This window comes from Tachypleus tridentatus, unplaced genomic scaffold (assembly GCF_004210375.1).
Source record: "Tachypleus tridentatus isolate NWPU-2018 unplaced genomic scaffold, ASM421037v1 Hic_cluster_1, whole genome shotgun sequence".
NCBI lineage: Eukaryota > Metazoa > Arthropoda > Merostomata > Xiphosura > Limulidae > Tachypleus > Tachypleus tridentatus.
In genome coordinates this window covers 33,145,414-33,160,626 of record NW_027467777.1, presented here as the reverse complement: position 1 = coordinate 33,160,626, position 15,213 = coordinate 33,145,414, and the positions used below count along the sequence as shown (strand labels likewise).

The following is a 15,213-nucleotide window of genomic DNA, read 5'->3' as shown; positions in this document are numbered from 1 at the left end:
TTGAGTATGGTTAACATATCATAATGAGATTGAGGATGGTTAACACATCATAATGGGATTGAGTATGGTTGACACATCATAATGGGATTGAGTATGGTTAACACATCATAATGGGATTGAGTATGGTTAACATATCATAATGAGATTGAGGATGGTTAACACATCATAATGGGATTGAGTATGGTTAACACATCATAATGGGATTGAGTATGGTTAACACATCATAATGGGATTGAGTATGGTTAACACATCATAATGGGATTGAGTATGGTTAACACATCATAATGGGATTGAGTATGGTTAACACATCCTGAATATTCGACCATTAAAATTTATATAAAACAACAATTCTTACACCAACTCTTTCGGGTTTCTTTATCATTAATGTAATCCTAACAGGAAGCAGAGATCCGTCGACAGGAAGTGACGTCACGAGAACAGCTTTTACTTTATAAATGCTTCACATTTGTGTTTTAGGCAGTTAACACCTAAACACCTCGCTATCTTTAGTTATAGATGGTTCATATCGTTAAAAGTATTGCTTTTATTGTAACCCTAGTCGGAGGTTTAGTTTTCAGAAGGCCCTGTGTTACACTTACTAATGTATGAACAAAGATGACAGTTATAAAACGGTAACAGTTCTGTAAAAAAACTTACTTTGGACGGTTGTCTTCTTTAGTGAAGCCATGCAGTTCCTAGAAGAAGAAAAAAATAAAAACTAAAACCATTTATTGTGTGACGTGATAAAATTTGTGCGGGTAAAAGCGCGAGAGAGCTTCCAGTTTGTAAATAAAGTATAACAAACTGTGTTACAATAGTCACGTTCTGAAGTGGCCGTGACAACGGATAAACGCACATTTAAACGTTAGCGTAGCAAATGAAATTTTTCAGCCAATATTGACTACTACCAACCTTGCAGCTTGTCTTATGTTGTAAATATTGGGTGGAAAATTTGTTTGTTTGCTTAATTTTCTCATAAAACCACCAGCTGTCCTTAATTTTGAACCGACGGAAAGCAGGTAGTCAACACCACTCGTCGCCAACATTCGGGCTTCTCTTGTCAGACCAAAAAATGGGGTTTGACCGTAACTCTTATAACGCACCCACGGCTCCAAAATGATGAGTGGACTTGTTATTTTTTATTTGACGTTACGAGACGCGAACCAGGAACTTTACGTCTATGTAGCGTCACACTATCTAGTTAGCTGTTCTCGCCCGATCACAATTCACAAATTATTGCTTTACTGTAGTGCAGATTAGTATTAACAAGAGATCACTGTTTTGGTAAGATTGTCAAATTATTCTGTAACTCGCGTGGCCTTGTGAATCTGAAAATTAAGGGTTCACGTCCCATGGTCGCAAAATAGACTTCACACTTTAAAGCCATGGTGTGTTTTTGGATTGACAGTAAAATTCTTCTATTGGGCAAGAAAAGAATAGTCCAACATGTGACGATGGATGTTGTTGCCTTCCTTCTAGTCTATCGGGTACGGCCAGCATTTATAACCATAGTATAGTTTTACAGGAACATTTAAAAAAAAAAAAACAAGCCAGCGTAACAAGTTTTTCAACCAAAGTTCATTCAGCTTAGCGAACTTTACCAGTTGAGTGACAAATGTTTAAACATTTTGATTTAATGGAAATTAGGGTTATTCTTAACGACAGGTCTTTTTTTTGTATGGTGAAAGCGAGCATAAATGGACACTAATATGTGGTCAACATGAATTGGTACTGACATGAGGTCAACATAACAACACTGATGTAGGGTCAACATGAATGGCTACTGACACGGGGTCAACATAACAACACTGATGTAGGGTCAACATAACAATACTGATGTTGGGTCAACATAACAACACTGATGTAGGGTCAACATAACAATACTAATGTAGGGTCGACATAAATGGACACTAACGTCTGATCAACATGAATGGCTACTGACATGAGGTCAACATAACAACACTGACGTAGGATCAACATAAATGGACACTAACGTCTGTTCAACGTGAATGGATACTGACATTAGGTCAACTTAACAACACTGATGTAGGGTCAACATGAATGAATACTGACAAGTCCCAGAGTTTTAACAATCAGTCTTAGAGTGAAAGTTGAATGTTAAACTGGTGTCTTTGTGGTTTGTTATATTTTTGTATACGCATAACAGACGTCAAAACCGGATGGTGGTGGGGACTGGTGGTGGTGATACATAACCATTAATAATTAAACCATAATTACTGATCGTAATTTCGTATTAAGTCTTTGTTTCTGTGCAGCTGTTTGAGTTTTTGTTTATCTACAATGAAAGGTAACTACTGTTCTTTGATGACGTCTACACAAACAACTTTGTTAGAATCTTTTCGTGTCTCTGTGTATTATCTGAAGGATTCATTCATTAACTTTGTAGCAACATAACAAACAACTTGTATCTTGTTTGTAAAATATGGTTTTTGTTGTCGTGTTGTTTACACTGATTCGTTTATAACGTGTCTAAAATCGAAAGAAACTTGCAATAGAAAAAATTCATTGTTTCCGTTAACCCTAAAAAAATTAAAAAAATACTCTCGTCAACAGAGATAACTACAGAGTTTCGTTCTCTTGACTTTTCAAACGCCTTATATACTTATCTCAAGTACTGCCACTCATTAACATACTGTAAGAGACATCAGAACACCAGTGGACAAGCTTGTCTACAATCACGTACCAGTCGGAATGATAAGCCGTTATCTTACGTTTTCGTAATACGGCTTGTCCGTGCAATACCAAACTCTAACCTTGGGAACTGATAAGTAACAAGTACTATTCGTTTATTTTTGTTTAACATATAGTTACATAATGGAAATAACTGTGCTGTATCCATCACGAGTATCAAATCCCGAGTTTGAGCGTCATAAGCCCAAGGCTTACTGCTCAACCATTTTAGGACAAACAAAAATAAACAGTTATGTCGAGAAAACCCACTTGCATAGAAAAATATTTATGTAAAAACGGCTCATTTGGGTTGAGAAAATTTTTTTTACGTGGAGCAGCGAACAACGTTTCGACCTTTGACATTCTAAACAATAATGAAGTTTATTTATTCTTGTTAAGTTCACAGGCACACAATGAGCTATTTGTGCTGTGTCAACCACGGGTATCGAATCCTGATTTTTAGCGTCATAACTCATCACACTTACCGCTCAGCCACTGGCGGGACAGACTAGAAGGGAAGTTATTTCTTTTGTTAATGGCATAGCAACATAATGAGTGACGTGCGCCGTGCCCACCATGAGTACTGAACTCCAATTTCCAACCTTCGTAAGTCCTCAGACTAGATGGTAAACGACACCCACCGTAATACCTTGTGTTACCCTAATCAAACAGATGGACTTTGACCATCCTTACTGTAACGTCCGGTTGCTCAGCGTTTTTTGTTTTTTTTTACGCGAAGAACTGGGTTTCAATACCCGTGATGGACAAAACACAGACGGTCCATTCTGTAGTTTTGCTCATAACACCAAACGAACAAAATTTAAGGAAGCCATGACCAACATTAAATAACATCTTATTATTACTTGTTTTAGTTTTTACAGGTTCGTTAACTACTGAGTCACGTTTGATCTGAGTTCGTTTCTATGTAATTATGTGAGATTTGTTGAAACCATTAACTTATCGTTTTGTTATCAAAGCTAAGAACGTGTGGGCTAATAAATCATCGAACTGCCAATACTGTTGAAGTATTCTAGAATATAATTTCTATTTTGGTTGTTATGAAAGTAGAACTTGTCGTCATTCATACATCCACAAACAACAGGTACACAAATATAATTTTTTTATCACTTCGGACACTCATAAGGATAAAATTACATGAGTTATTCACAAAATATGCTCGTTTTATAAGCCGAACAAAAACTAAAGTCTCCATTATTTTCCTATAAAACATAATATGACATAGTCTGTCCGAATCATAAAATAAATTATCAATGAATAATTGGTTATTGACAAATAAAAATAATTAATCACTTAAGTGTAATATTTATTACGTAAAAAAAAAAATTATATCAGACCAGTGTACTTATAAGTCCGTCCTCTAACTTCTCTTGTCTTTACAGGTAAACCCTCTTGTACTTATAAACCAATCAGGTAAGCTCTCTTGTACTTATAAACCAATCACGTAATCTCTCTTTTAATTACAGACAAAAATTACGACGAAATAACTAAGTGCACGAAACTTAATCTCAGTAAAACTAAGCTACTTTTAAACCATTTTATTATCGATTTCTCTGTTAAGTAATTATATTCAATGGGTATTTTCCAAGGTTGTTTGGGTAATAACTGCTAATTATATTGATTCATTAACTAAAACAATTTTCTTAATTAATTAAAAATTCTTAATTAAGATTTCAATGGTTATCCCCTACCACAGATCCTAAGATTATGATTACACTAAATATCAGCTCCACCTATACTCATGACTCTTAGCCCTAACTCTACATCCGAAAAATCCTACCACTTCCCACTATGGTTAAAGAAACAAAAGAACTAGTTACAGCAGTCCATACCTGAGTTCCCCTGTCGAATAGGTAAAGGTTCCAGCATTCCACATTCACGGCAGAGGCAATGGTGGCCACGAGCTCAGAAAGAACGTGCATCATGTTTGGACTCGTATAAAGACTTGTGGTCAGGTCCTGGAGCATCTTCCTTTTGTCTGCATGGACACAAAACTAGAAGGAAGAAAACAAAAACACCTTGTCGGACTACAATGACTCGAAACTAGAAGGAAGTTAAACTATTCACCCCGAGACTTAAACCAGTAATTTTCAAATTACAAAATTTGTAATCTGAAACCTCCGTCTACGTGTATACACCCCGTTCCTTACGTGTAGACTCGCCAGTTTCTTTCCTTTCAAACTGACAAAAAACAAGTTTTTCAGTTGCACAAGAGAAACAATAAACTAATTCACATTAATGGACAGGTGTCAAATATATAATTTATTTTACTACTAGATACTCGTTTTCTTTAATTATACCTGACAAAAGAAAGTTTGTCTTTGATAAATATACTCTATTTCTATACCTTTTCTTTAACCATCTGAATAAATGACAGCTTTATTCTTTATCATAATGTAGTTTTCTTTATTTTCTATTCTTTCTTTATCATAATTTAATTTCTTCAAACTTGACTTCTCACGAAATGTTATTTTAATTTCTACCTCCAAGAAAGTACAGCACAAGTACGAAAACACACGAATAACTTTAATAAATAAACTGTTTAAACTATCATTAATTCTTGTTATCTATGTTATAATATAAGAAATAAATACTTACCTTCCAGCGAGACAGGCTAGTCTTCCGTTCAGTTCGTCCTAAACACACAATGTATAAATATAGAATTTACAATTCGTCTCAAACACACATTGTTTATATCTCTAGTTTATAATTTGTCCTAAACACACAATGTGCAAATCTAGAATTTACAATTCGTCTCAAACACACATTGTTTATATCTCTAGTTTATAATTTGTCCTAAACACACAATGTACAAATCTAGAATTTACAATTCGTCTCAAACACACATTGTTTATATCTCTAGTTTATAATTTGTCCTAAACACACAATGTACAAATCTAGAATTTACAATTCGTCTCAAACACACATTGTTTATATCTCTAGTTTATAATTTGTCCTAAACACACAATGTACAAATCTAGAATTTACAATTCGTCTCAAACACACATTGTTTATATCTCTAGTTTATAATTTGTCCTAAACACACAATGTACAAATCTAGAATTTACAATTCGTCTCAAACACACATTGTTTATATCTCTAGTTTATAATTTGTCCTAAACATACAATGTACAAATCTAGAATTTACAATTCGTCTCAAACACACATTGTTTATATCTCTAGTTTATAATTTGTCCTAAACACACAATGTACAAATCTAGAATTTACAATTCGTCTCAAACGCACATTGTTTATATCTCTAGTTTATAATTTGTCCTAAACATACAATGTACAAATCTAGAATTTACAATTCGTCTCAAACACACATTGTTTATATCTCTAGTTTATAATTTGTCCTAAACACACAATGTGCAAATCTAGAATTTACAATTCGTCTCAAACACACATTGTTTATATCTCTAGTTTATAATTTGTCCTAAACACACAATGTACAAATCTAGAATTTACAATTCGTCTCAAACACACATTGTTTATATCTCTAGTTTATAATTTGTCCTAAACACACAATGTACAAATCTAGAATTTACAATTCGTCTCAAACACACATTGTTTATATCTCTAGTTTATAATTTGTCCTAAACACACAATGTACAAATCTAGAATTTACAATTCGTCTCAAACACACATTGTTTATATCTCTAGTTTATAATTTGTCCTAAACATACAATGTACAAATCTAGAATTTACAATTCGTCTCAAACACACATTGTTTATATCTCTAGTTTATAATTTGTCCTAAACACACAATGTACAAATCTAGAATTTACAATTCGTCTCAAACGCACATTGTTTATATCTCTAGTTTATAATTTGTCCTAAACATACAATGTACAAATCTAGAATTTACAATTCGTCTCAAACACACATTGTTTATATCTCTAGTTTATAATTTGTCCTAAACACACAATGTACAAATCTAGAATTTACAATTCGTCTCAAACACACTACTGCAGACACACTACTCAAAACATTAGTTTGTAGCTCGTCCAGAACATATATTGTTTTAGCTGATAGCAGAGCTAACCTTGTGTGACAACATTATTTATTGTAACTTAGTCGAACTTCGAAACATGAACTAATAAAACAGTTTTCATGTTAATACTAGCAGTATTTACATCATTTTATTATAAAGTTTGCCCAGGTCGAGCGACTAACATTTTCTTACGAGTTATTATTTATTTTCTTTGTTATTCAAGTGTATAAAACAAACAAATGACGTTACCGTTAACTTCCACAGACTGTGACCTGTTACGAGACTTCTGAACCCCTCGGATCATCCATCTTTCTAGAAGTTCCAAGCCAACATTGTTGATGACGTATTCTTCAAGAAAATCGATATTTTCACGAAGAAAATTTGTTACCTTCTCAGGGTTCAAACCTGTACAGAGTGTTTCTATTAATCATGGATACCACGTATCACGGTTTCAAAGTCGTCAAGTGCTATAATATTTGTACAGAATCAACCCTTACCCCCAATAAGTTTCAGGGTTTATAACGCAAAAAAACCGAGATTCGATGCCTAAAGTAGGAACAACCCAGACAACAACACCAACACTGTAGAGAAATTCTATCCTACCGTCGTGCACAAGTGAGGTGGCGACTCCTGTCCACCATAATAAGTTAAGTACTGACCACAATAATAATAATTTGGATGTTCAATAACACGTTATGTGTTGATCTCTCCCACAATAATAATAATTTGGATGTTCAATAACACGTGTTATGTGTTGATCTCTCCCCACAATAATAATAATTTAATCTTCAATAACACGTTATGTGTTGATCTCTCCCCACAATAATAATAATTTAGATCTTCAATAACACGTTATGTGTTGATCTCTCCCCACAATAATAATAATTTGGATGTTCAATAACACGTTATGTGTTGATCTCTCCCCACAATAATAATAATTTGGATGTTCAATAACACGTTATGTGTTGATCTCTCCCCACAATAATAATAATTTGGATGTTCAATAACACGTTATGTGTTGATCTCTCCCCACAATAATAATAATTTGGATGTTCAATAACACGTTATGTGTTGATCTCTCCCCACAATAATAATAATTTGGATGTTCAATAACACGTTATGTGTTGATCTCTCCCCACAATAATAATAATTTGGATGTTCAATAACACGTTATGTGTTGATCTCTCCCCACAATAATAATAATTTGGATGTTCAATAACACGTTATGTGTTGATCTCTCCCCACAATAATAATAATTTAGATGTTCAATAACACGTTATGTGTTGATCTCTCCCCACAATAATAATAATTTGGATGTTCAATAACACGTTATGTGTTGATCTCTCCCCACAATAATAAGATAGGCACAATCATGTATCTTATGATATTTGCTTTTTTATTTAATAAATAACAAATCTGCAAGATTTTATTAATCTACAACAATAAAAATCTTATCATATTTATTTCGTAATACTCAATACCACAGTTGTTAAGTCCGGTCCATCCGAAGGGCGTAATGTGCTATTGAGGTTAAAATACACTTTCAGACACAACTGAAGTTGTGGGCGTGTTTCAAACAAACCATAAAGTAATAACTTGTAGAATGAAATAATTAAACAAAACAGGATAAACCGGGAGTGGCCAGGTGGTTAAGGTGCTCGACTCGTAATCTAAGGGTCGCGGGTTCGAATCCTCCGTTACATCAAACATGCTCGTGTGTTGGAGTTATAATCTTACGGTCAATCACACTATTTGTTGATAAAAGAGTAGCCCAAAAACTGGCGGTGTGTCGTGATGAATAGCCGCTTCCCTCTAGTCTTATACCACTACATTAGGGACGGCTAGCGCAGATAGCCCTCGTGTAGCTTTAAGCATAATCCAAAACAAATAATTAAAAAATAGATATTTTAGGCCTAGGTTTGTCGTGCAGGAAGTGACGTGTGAAACTTTGTATTTCTGTTTTGCAGCTTATAAAAACATTAGGTATGAACTAAAATAATCAATCAAGTTTCATTTATTTAATATTATACCTTGATTCGATCCAAATGACGTTATCGCCGTAATGAAAGTCCAATGGTTGTCATGGCGACAGTCAATGGAAACCAACAAGATTTTACGAGATAATCGAACCTGCGGTTGATAAGAGTCTATCTCCCAGTTTTGTTTTCAGTTCATTAAAATTCGCACTCTAACCTTTAATGTCAAATGACGTGTGACACACTAAGCCGAAAAAGATGGTGGCTTCATTGTGCATCGTTCACCAACGTAACTAAACACATGTGTTAAGTGCTCTACAAATAACAGGTTGTTTGATTAAACCACTTACACTTACAAAACTCCAAGCTCTAATCTTACACGTACATCTATTTGTCTATCACTCTACAGTTTAAGCTAACTTTCCCAACTTAATTTGTCATCTGTCTTCATTTATTTGGGTTTTTTTTGTCATGGTTGTCAGTTTTTATTTCTAACCTAATTTTGTTTTTAATCTTTCACTCAATATTTAATAAGTGTTTCGTTACTGATACAAGTTGTTATTTTTAAACTAATATTATTTTTCAGTATATATATATATATATAATTCTTAAAAAATCCTTTTGTGATACACGTAATTTTATGTGTTTACCTTTACTGCTCAGGTTGTCATGGGAACAGCTTCTCATCATCTTCGTAGCGTTGTTACTAAGGAGATTACTGGAACCTATAAAAAACGAAAAGACAATAGATTATTACTCAGCCAATCAAAACGTTGCAAACAGTCCTTCGATGTGATACAAATGAATAATAGATTAGGTGTTATCCCGTGTTACAGATCAAGCTCAAAATACATGTTACACTAAACACCCGCGAGGCAGTTGTTATTTACTTACAAACATAATTACGGCTGATTTCCCTCTCTGTTCACTCTTCTACACAAGTCTTTCTAGCAATGCTGTTCTTCACTGTTGAATAAGTAGTTGTATCTATACGTATCGCTGGTCTTTATCGAACAACTGATAATTATGTACACAACTATTCTTTTGGGAAGTGTTAAATCTATTAAGCCTTAAGTCTCAAATTTAGGATTAAAATCTGTCAGCTCTGCTGAGCCTCGAGATTTACTTTCAACATAATATTCTGTCAGCTGTGCTAAGCCTAAAGTCATATTTTCACCATAATGTTCTGTCAGCTCTGCTAAACCTTTAGTCTTATTTTCAGCATGATGTTCTGTCAGCTCTGCTAAGCCTGAAGTTTTACTTTCAGAATAACATCCTTTCAGCTCCGCTAAGCCTAAAGTCTTACTTTCAGCATGATATTTTCAGTTCTGCTAAGCCTAAAGTCTTACTTTCGAGATGAATATCTGTCACTTTTCTTTACATCACATAAAATAAGTACTTCAAAAACTCTGAGGTAACAAACATCAAAACTAAAGTTGTGTATAATTTAAACACGTTACAAAAGTCTTAATGGTTAGCACGTCGAGTTGAGGGTGAGCAGATACAAGTTTGGACTTGCAACATTTCAGTAAACACATTATACACTTTTAGCTGTGGGCGCGATTTAAAATTGACAGTCAGTTCCGTTAATCAATATATAAAGTAGCTCTGATGCTACTGTTTCTATACCTTCCCTCTGACCAACAGTTTTAATTATGGGTAGCCAAGCCTTAACTTTGCAGTCTCTGATGCGATTGTTTAGCTCATGGGGTTTCATACCTTCAAAATATCAAATACGTTTTAAAATGTCTGTTTGTTCAAGGTAATCTTGTACAAATTATTCGTACTGTAAATGTTTTAAGGTAAATTAAATCATTCAGCTTTGAGTCGTTTTTAGCAGCCAAAGTGTGTTTCAGCAACAAACAAACGTTGAAGTTAAATCAAAATCTCTGTATTACAGAAAGTCTATGAACATCTACAAACGACAGTTTGTTTAACGTTCAAATAAATCTATTAACACGCATACAGATCACGTGTGCCAGAAATGGTAATGATTCTTTGATGGACAGGGTTCTACAAGAAATATATATCTTCTGGTTGTTAACAATCACCTGCTTTCCGTCTACTCTCTGCACCTCCTATTTCTGACATTGTTAGCACTACATAAATCATGATTCAATTCCACCCACTCTCTATTTTGTATTTTCATTGTGTTGAGTACAGCTACAAACACATTCAGGGTACAGCTACAAACACATTCAGGGTACAGCTACAAACACATTCAGGGTACAGCTATAAACACATTCAGGGTACAGCTACAAACACATTCACTTCCCTGAACACAACTGTATAGATATTCCACACACACACGAATTTAACGTTTTTAACATAGGCTTGGAAATTGGGCACAGCGAACCAACGAGACAGATATTATGGAATGAGATGCGTTTCACTCTCTTCCATCTTAAAACAGTATCTTCAACAGTGAGGAAATACAAAAACTTTGTTTCTATCAAATGTACATCAGAACAGGTTACGTCTATTAGCTATGCTTGGGATAGATTAACATCTGTTAAAGGTGGTTTCAGTATGTACATCTGAACAGGTTACGTCTATTAGCTATGCTTAAAATAGATTAACATCTGTTAAAGGTGGTTTCAGTATACATTAGAATAGGTTAACATCTATTATAGGTGGTTTCAGTATACATTAGGATAGATTAACATCTGTTAAAGGTGGTTTCAGTATACATTAGAATAAGTTAACATCTATTAAAGGCGGTTTTACTATACATTAGGATAAGTTAACATCTGTTAAAGATGGTTTCACTATACATTAGGATAAGTTAACATCTGTTAAAGATGGTTTCACTATACATTAAGATAGATTAAAATCTATTGAAGGTGGTTTTGGTAATCATTAGGATAACACCTATTAACGGTGGTTTCGTTACCTGTTAGAATATGTTAAAAGTGATTTCAGTACATATTACAATAAACCATTTCTTCTTAAGAAATCTTTTCCTGGTTTTGTGTCTTACAAAACATCACATGAACTATGTTTAGTCACTAGACGCTAAGTGGTTTTGACAAACCACGTGAAAATCTAGATGTGTGACGTAGTCTATTATCTATCTAAAACCCGATAAAGTGATGGTATACAAAGGTTGGACTGAAACAAAAGATACTGTTTTACACACCTGCGACATGATAAAAATTCAGGCTTAAAGCTTTAGTTGAAAGGTTATGATAAACAAAGATGATTGGTGTTTAAGTGAAAGTCCTGCTTGTATTTACATGTACGATAAACATTAAATCTCGACAATATTTGTAGCTTATACTAACCCGAATGTGGAGTTAGCGTTAGATAAAAGGTAGTAGTTAAAAATTAGTTTTGAAAGTGAGCAGACACATAACCAAAACGTTTTGCTAACAATCGAAACGGTTATGTTTTATCTGATGTAGATTCACGCCATTACGTTTTGCTAACAATGATAACGTCAGGATCGTCTTTTGTAAACTCATGACCGAAACGTTACATTAAAAGCTAAAACGTTGGGGTTATACCTAAACTAAATTCAAAACCGAAACGTTTCACTAAAACCAAAAGTTAGGGATGTATTTATGTCGACTTGTGAGCGAAACATTTCACTAAAATCCAAGAAGTTAGGGATGTATTTATGTCGACTTATGAGCGAAACATTTCACTAACAACCAAGAAGTTAGGGATGTATTTATGTCGACTTATGAGCAAAACGTTTCACTAACAACCAAGAAGTAGGGATGCATTTATGTCGACTTATGAGCAAAACGTTTCACTAAAAACCAAGAAGTTAGGGATGTATTTATGTCGACTTGTGAGCGAAACGTTTCACTAAAAACCAAGAAGTTAGGGATGTATTTATGTCGACTTGTGAGCGAAACATTTCACTAAAAACCAAGAAGTTAGGGATGCATTTATGTCGACTTATGAGCAAAACATTTCACTAAAAACCAAGAAGTTAGGGATGTATTTATGTCGACTTATGAGCAAAACATTTCACTAAAAACCAAGAAGTTAGGGATGTATTTATGTCGACTTATGAGCGAAACGTTTCACGAGCTTCTTTGTGCTGCTAGCTAACATAATTCCAGTTGGTCGTTTTAGTTTTCTTGTAAGTCTTACGTTGTACAGCGAAGCTAGAGTTAAACGATTTAAAACTCAGGACATTAAGTTACCATAGATGATGAAATGTCCCCTGCCGACACAAGTCCCAACATCTTACATGTAATTAACATATGCAAACAAAAATTAATCGATAAATCAATCTACTCTAACACTAGTCACGTTCGTATTGATTATTCTTTGTCATACTTTATGTTTTCATTATCTGATGACCTTAAGATAAGATGTTTCTAAACATAATAATGTTTCACTTAGACAATTTAATCGACTATAAATAGCGCCATCTGGGGTGTATTCAATTTGCTGGAATAATTCGGGCCGATATTAGAAAAGTCTAACCAAACCGTAAATCACACGATAGCAATTTGGTTTGTTTTTTGAATGTTTCGCGAAGCTACACGAGGGCTATCTGCGCTAGCAGTGAACCTAATTTAGTCGTGTAAGACTAGAGGAAAGGCAGCTACTCAGCATCATCCACCACCAAACTCTTCGACTACTCATTTTACCAACGCATTGTGAAATTGACCATCACATTATAACGCCCCGATGGCTAAAGGGTAAGTACATTTGACGTGACAGAGAATCGAACCCGCGCCCCTCGGATTACGACTCGAGTGCTCTAACCACCTGGCCGTGTCGAGCCCATGATAACGACCTATTTGCAAAGTGACTATAGTTTCTGAAATACAACAGTTAAAGTTCCAACTCTGGGAAAATAGAACATGTTCGTTTCTGGTGTTCGGGATTTTCATGCAAAACCAGACAATGAACAATTTATGATAGCCGACCCCAATTCTGAACTGAAGAACTGGACGGAAGGAAACAAGTTAAGAAAACGCATCACTCTTACAATGCATCCACGGTCAAATGTGCCGCGATCGTTCACCTGGCAACAGGAGACAAACCACCGGATTCACAGTCCGAGCGGCCTGACAAGAAGGCTGCGCCCGGCCTAACACTACACTGTTAATGATATAAGCGTTATGTTACCAACATAAGGAACTGCAGAGTCAAGTCGAGTAGTAAAACAAAAATACCTATAGCGCGGGTTGGCTCTCTGATAGAAATGTGGATTCTGGAACTGGTAAACCAGGTTCGAATCCACACGATTCCACAAAATGTTTCCCGCACTTTACACTACGGATGCGTTAGAAGAATAACAACCAAATCCTTACAGTGGAGAGTGTTCCTCATTGGCCACCTTCTCTTATGGTCAGCAGTTAAAAATTGAGGATGTGAACAAACCAAGTCCTTACAGTGAAGGGTGTTCCTCATTGGTCACCTTCTCTTCTGGTCAACAGTTAAACACTGAGGATGTGAACAAACCAAGTCCTTACAGTGAAGGGTGTTCCTCATTGGTCACCTCTCTCTGGTCAACAGTTAAACACTGGTCAACAGTTAAACACTGAGGATGTGAACAAACCAAGTCCTTACAGTGGAAGGTGTTCCTCATTGGTCACCTTCTCTTCTGGTCAACAGTTAAAAACTGAGGATGTGAACAAATCAAGTCCTTACAGTGGAGGGTGTTCCTCATTGGTCACCTTCTCTTCTGGTCAACAGTTAAAAATTGAGGATGTGAACAAACATTTTCAGTAGCTTCCTCACGAAAACAAAATACAAATCGAAAAAGATCGTTCGTTGGAAACCGCATGTTAGCACTACAAAATATCTATAGGTTACTCACCTCTGTTAATTAGAAACTGCGACATTAGCTGTGCTTCTTACATACTAAGCCCTAGCACTACAAAACAAGTACTTAAGTTTTGAAATATCAAAACCTAAGTTATAAAAAAAAAGGTAAGTAACTACACTTTTTCGTCACCTGTGGCTTGTTTGTGTCTGTTATCTTCTCTCAGTGACAAGCTTGTTACATACCCTAAGTTCTGGAAACAGATAACTGAGATGAAAGATCGATAAGGAAACCTCAGCAAGATTGAGAAATGAAGAGAAACCGTCACAATTTAAAGGTTTGGTGGATTTAATAACAACATGGGTTATTATCTTAAATAAGTTATCTTATTTAATAACATCAGATGTGGAAAGACTTTATCCAATTTCGAATCTTGCGCATATTTGTACAAGTAAACAAGCCTAATACAAACAGGAAGTTGCTCTTTTCAACCGGATGTGACGAAAGCTATAAGCGAAAGTAATTATTACTGTTTATATTTATGAAATACACTAGTAACTTCAATGAATGTCATCCTATAACTGTGCAGACCCTTGGTACCTATACTGATGTTCGAAATAAGTCCAATAGAATAAACAATAACCACCGTAGTCTGCACTAGCCACTACAACATCACACTTTATATACGTAGAAGCAGAGGTTTAAAAAGACACCAAACAGTGAGACAATACATCAGTAACAACGTTCACTAGGAGTGTAGAAGGTCATCAAACAGTAAGACAACACATCAGTAACCACGT

The 15,213-nt window shown here is 34.9% G+C and overlaps 1 protein-coding gene across 1 annotated transcript in view; it reads right to left on the bottom strand.

The window, feature by feature from the left end:
* LOC143241754 (putative 3',5'-cyclic phosphodiesterase pde-5) overlaps nucleotides 1–14,605 on the bottom strand; it is a 67,078-nt gene extending 52,473 nt beyond the window's left edge. Inside the window, exons 1-6 of the mRNA XM_076484977.1 lie at nucleotides 14,468–14,605; nucleotides 9,330–9,404; nucleotides 6,953–7,108; nucleotides 5,308–5,345; nucleotides 4,542–4,703; nucleotides 658–695 (exon numbers count right to left, since the gene is read on the bottom strand). Coding sequence (XP_076341092.1) covers nucleotides 658–695; nucleotides 4,542–4,703; nucleotides 5,308–5,345; nucleotides 6,953–7,108; nucleotides 9,330–9,404; nucleotides 14,468–14,492 — 494 coding nt within the window. The 5' untranslated portion in view covers nucleotides 14,493–14,605. The remainder of the gene's footprint in view (nucleotides 1–657; nucleotides 696–4,541; nucleotides 4,704–5,307; nucleotides 5,346–6,952; nucleotides 7,109–9,329; nucleotides 9,405–14,467) is intronic.
* Between the last annotated feature and the right edge of the window lie 608 nt (nucleotides 14,606–15,213).